The sequence below is a fragment of the Rutidosis leptorrhynchoides genome, chromosome 7 (genome assembly GCF_046630445.1).
Source record: "Rutidosis leptorrhynchoides isolate AG116_Rl617_1_P2 chromosome 7, CSIRO_AGI_Rlap_v1, whole genome shotgun sequence".
NCBI lineage: Eukaryota > Viridiplantae > Streptophyta > Magnoliopsida > Asterales > Asteraceae > Rutidosis > Rutidosis leptorrhynchoides.
This window is the reverse complement of record NC_092339.1, coordinates 8,812,656-8,816,929: the sequence shown is the minus strand read 5'-3', so window position 1 is coordinate 8,816,929 and position 4,274 is coordinate 8,812,656. Positions and strand designations below refer to the sequence as shown.

At 32.8% G+C, this 4,274-nt stretch overlaps 2 protein-coding genes across 2 annotated transcripts; one reads left to right on the top strand and one right to left on the bottom strand.

Moving 5' to 3' along the window:
* The first annotated feature begins 731 nt into the window (after nt 1-731).
* LOC139858914 (cysteine proteinase inhibitor 1-like) lies at nt 732-1,431 on the top strand. The gene is made up of 2 exons (XM_071847751.1): nt 732-1,087; nt 1,359-1,431. The coding sequence occupies exons 1-2, from the start codon at nt 732-734 to the stop codon at nt 1,429-1,431; spliced, it is 429 nt and encodes a 142-aa protein (XP_071703852.1).
* A 331-nt stretch (nt 1,432-1,762) lies between these two features.
* LOC139858284 (uncharacterized) lies at nt 1,763-4,274 on the bottom strand. Its single transcript, XM_071847146.1, has 4 exons — nt 4,130-4,274; nt 2,969-3,790; nt 2,457-2,618; nt 1,763-2,351 (listed from the first exon to the last, which is right to left on the bottom strand). The coding sequence occupies exons 2-4, from the start codon at nt 3,053-3,055 to the stop codon at nt 2,058-2,060; spliced, it is 543 nt and encodes a 180-aa protein (XP_071703247.1). The 5' UTR covers nt 3,056-3,790; nt 4,130-4,274; the 3' UTR covers nt 1,763-2,057.

Sequence of the window (4,274 nt, the reverse complement as noted above, 5' to 3'; positions counted from 1 at the left end):
GCCAATCTTCGGTTTCTCTGATTCTAACTTTCAATTTGTATAAATTTTGTGTTTTAATTTAGGTTTATCCAAAAATCATGGACTGCAATTTACATGCCATTAGACAATGTGGGAATGTACGGTCACAAAACTGCAGAGGTGAAACCAGGATTTACATATGAGGGAAGCTTACTCGATAATCGGATAAATACAAAAAAAGCTTTATCAAGAAGTCATAACATTATATTTGATATTCGAGTCTTGAGGGAGGCTTACAATTATTTTTGCATAATAATACAAATGAAACTTGGGCCTCGATTAGGTCTTGAGATAGACTTACAATTTTTATTTACATAATAATACAAATGAAACTTGTGCTTCGATTGGGTCTTGGGGGAGGCTGAGCACCCATCAGTCCCCCCTTGTCTCCGCCCCTGTAGAACTGGGCTCGACAATATTTAGGTCAAGAATTCTATCTTCGTGTATATTCACCTCTCAATTTGTAAAGGATACCGATGATGTATATAATATCCCTTCCTTATTTTATCACATGTTTACTTAATGGAATATATTCTTTGTATATCTTCTTATAATTGGTTTTTCTTGTCCTTCAAGACTTGTAACACTATATATTGTATCCTTTATTCATTAATAAAAATATATGATTAATCTTTCATATACATCTAATCGATATCCACAATTCACTTTTTCGCTTTATATATTTCGTGTTTCACATGAACCATCGATCTAAAATGGCAAATGTATCCATCAAATTTTTCATGCTCTTAGTGGCATTCATGTTGTCTAATTCTTGTGTGATATCAGGTGAAGGCATTCTCACTCTCGGTGACAATTGGCAACCAATTGTTGATCTGAACGTTCCATGGTTAATAGATTTAGCAAAGTTTGCTGTAGATGTGCACAACCAGAAGAATCATGTATCTTTAATATGGATAGGTGTGGTTGAAGGATGGACCAGGAACGCTTTCGGAATAGATTACAAAATGATAATCAGGGCTACAGATGGTTCTATACAGAATAATTATGAGGCTATTGTTCATCGTGTACCTTTACGAAGTCTAGTGTTGAAATCCTTCACTGGACCCTTGTGAGTTTCAAAATTATTATTTTAGCTTCTATTAATAAAATAGAATTCCATGCCTTTGCTCCCGTTATTATTATATTTTTGTTACTATTATTATTATTATCATATTATTAAATTTTTTACTGTTGGACGTCAACCTTAAACACATTCAAGTTATAATCATCTGTCAAGAATAATGAAAAAGCCAGTTGTTACACGACGAGTCGTCTTAGCATTTTTTATTTTTTCATTACGGTTATGCATTTGCATTGTTTTCTTTGTTGTATGAGAATAGTGTTATTCAGATATTGGTTCAAAATTTGTATGACAAGATTATAGATCTTACGAAAGTTACAAGTGCTATATGAATGGCTGCCTTTATAGTTTGTACTTTGTACTTTTGTAGAATCCAAATACTAGATTAAACTGGTGAACAACCCTATTAGTGAGCCGTTTAGTTTGGTTAGTTTCGTTGGATTAGGGCTCATGGATTTTTTTTTGTAACGGTTGTATTGTTTGATTTTCATATTCGTTCTAATGTTATCATTATTTTAGCTACCCAATAAAAACGACCCACCCCCAAATGTACATATAAGAGCCTAGTTTTATACGGTGTAGGTAAAAAAAAAAAACATTCTGAAAAAGCACAAAAAAATACACTGATAACTTTAAGCAATTCAATGGTTCCTAAAAGCCTGAAGGCGTTATAAATAGTTTACAAAGTATACAAAATGTACATCTTTGAAACATTGATAAAATTCAGTGAAAATGACAAATTAAACCTTAAAACAATAATCATTCAGGTCAAACACAGATGGTCCAGTACATCCAACATAACACAACTGAAAAACTATCCTGAAAAGATACAAAACGAGGTGGGTGTGGGTTGCTGATATATAAAGCTTAGTGAAGCAAAAACAAACCATTAAACATGGTATTGCCTGGACAAGGACAGCAAGTAAAAAACAAAACAAAATAAAGGATGATACCACAATTAAGACCAATCAAGATCTACATCAGCTATGGCAGAGGCTCGCTGAAACCTCAACAATTTTTTAGCAACCTTAAACTTCTCTTCGTAACCACCAGGAAAGAGTAGGGTTGGATCGGGACGAATAGTAAACTTTTTTAGCAGAGGGGTACACGCAAGTAACTTCTTGATAAAGAACAATTCATTCTCTAAGCCTTCAAAGTTCTCAAGCACCACATTCAGTAGCTGTAGCTGCTCCATTAAAGTACATAATTCAAGTGATGGATCTTCATGATCATAAGAATCAGATGATAAAGCCTACAAAAAAAAAAAAAAAAAAATGTACAGTTTTCAATTTTCATCATACAACTAACTGCCAAGTTTAATGATGCGATTTATGATAGATACGCATCCTTCACTTACTTTGATCGTAAGGGTCTGCAAATTTGGGAATCCCCAAATTATTTCATACATGAATCCTAACACATCACTGGAGTCAAAATCTACAAAGGTTAACGTAAGACTCTTCACACAGGAAAAGGAGTCACACACCAATTTTCCTGAAACTAATTCTTCTACGCCACCCTGTAAGAAAAGTTAGTAATACATGTCTTAATAAAGCATTCGTGCAACATAATAAGATACTCCCTTAGTCCCAAAATTATTGTCCTACTTTGACTTTTTAAGCCCTTCTTGTACAACTTTGACTTTATACATTTCCGTTTGTGTTATATAAAATTTGATGAAAGTTTTACCAATGAAAACACATCTTAAAAACTGAATCCATTAATGTAATTTTCATCATATATGATATAACACAAATAAAAATATATTTAACGTCAAACATTATAAAGAAATACTTTAAAAAAAAGTCAAACGGTACGGTTATTCTCGGACGGAGGGAGTATTAATTATAAACACCCAACTTGGGTTACCTCAAAATCTCCCAAACTCAAAACAAGCTCTTCAAGGTTTGGAAAATAAGGTCCACCATGAACGATTAAAGAATTTGTGATCTCCATACTCTCAATCGCATACAATGGCAAGTATACAATCTTCAGATTTCTAAGCTTGAAAATCTCATCTAGATTCAGTTTTTGAACAGGTTCGTCGTCATCACGTATTTTTAATATCTCAAGTAAGAAGCTATTAGTGAAAATTTCACTAAATCCACTAGCAGATGTAACCCGAGATACATCAAAACTCAAAAGTTTTTGAAAACCACAAAAACTAGCGGGGTTGAAGGAAAATGACAGTTAGAAAGCTTCAAACGAGTCAAGTTAAGACATGAGAATAAAGAAGTTGGCAACTCGATCGTTTTACTATTGTCATTCTCAAGAATGAATTCCATAATTCCTTTTTTTAGACAAAAACAAAACCTAATCATCTAAATCCTTGACATCCAGTACCTTACCATACGGTATACTGAGGACAAATTTTGTTATGGGACCCATAAGATGAGGGAAAAGTCCACTTATAATTTTCTCATCATACCAATTACGACCATCTCCTACATTGTTTTGTTTATCTTTGGTTTGCCTAAATACCTAATGAAAGCATCATGAAAAACGAGTTGGGTGAGCTTAGTCCAATTAAGCCTCCAATTTCTTGCCAAGATACTAGTCCTTACAGCATCTTGTATGGGTAAACGATTTAGAATATCAGTTATCACAATATTTGGCATGTTGCTAATAATATCATCATCTTTTTTTGACAAGTTGGAATCATCATGAGTCCTTTGAATCAGTTCCATGAATCTGACATTAACAGTTAACACAAATGACATAATCAATAATTTGGGTTGCCTATAAAAAGATGATGATAAATACTGTAACTAGCCTTAAACCCTAAATATACCAATTTAAATGCTTGATGACATAGACATAGAGTGTTAACATATGAATATGAAGCCACACAAACAGCACAAACATATAAAACGTGACAAACCCTAGGGTTAATTTTAACATTGACTTAATAGTTGCAACCCTTTAGTATCTAACAAATTATAGTACTTATTAACCAAAAAAAGAAAAGAAAATAATCACTAATTTTATCAGAATTCATATACAAAAATAAATATTAAAGGAAACCCTAACCTTGATTTTCTTTTAGCAATATCAACTTGAGCTGAGCTTCTGTTGGTGCGCAAATGGCGAGACGGAAATAATGTTAATTTTGTTTAACTACTGAAGTACTAATAATATTCCGCGATTAAAGTACTTTCAGTTTTTTGTGTAATTG

Bases quoted from the DNA above. Each gene is read 5' to 3' on its own strand.
- LOC139858914 (XM_071847751.1), top strand. From the start codon at position 732: ATGGCAAATGTATCCATCAAATTTTTCATGCTCTTAGTGGCATTCATG. The intron at 1,088-1,358 runs GTGAGTTTCAAA...GTATGAGAATAG, and splicing joins AAATCCTTCACTGGACCCTT to TGTTATTCAGATATTGGTTC.
- LOC139858284 (XM_071847146.1), bottom strand. From the start codon at position 3,055: ATGGAGATCACAAATTCTTTAATCGTTCATGGTGGACCTTATTTTCCA. The intron at 2,619-2,968 runs GTAACCCAAGTT...CTTTTCTTACAG, and splicing joins TGAGTTTGGGAGATTTTGAG to GGTGGCGTAGAAGAATTAGT. The intron at 2,352-2,456 runs GTAAGTGAAGGA...TTTTTTTTGTAG, and splicing joins TGCAGACCCTTACGATCAAA to GCTTTATCATCTGATTCTTA.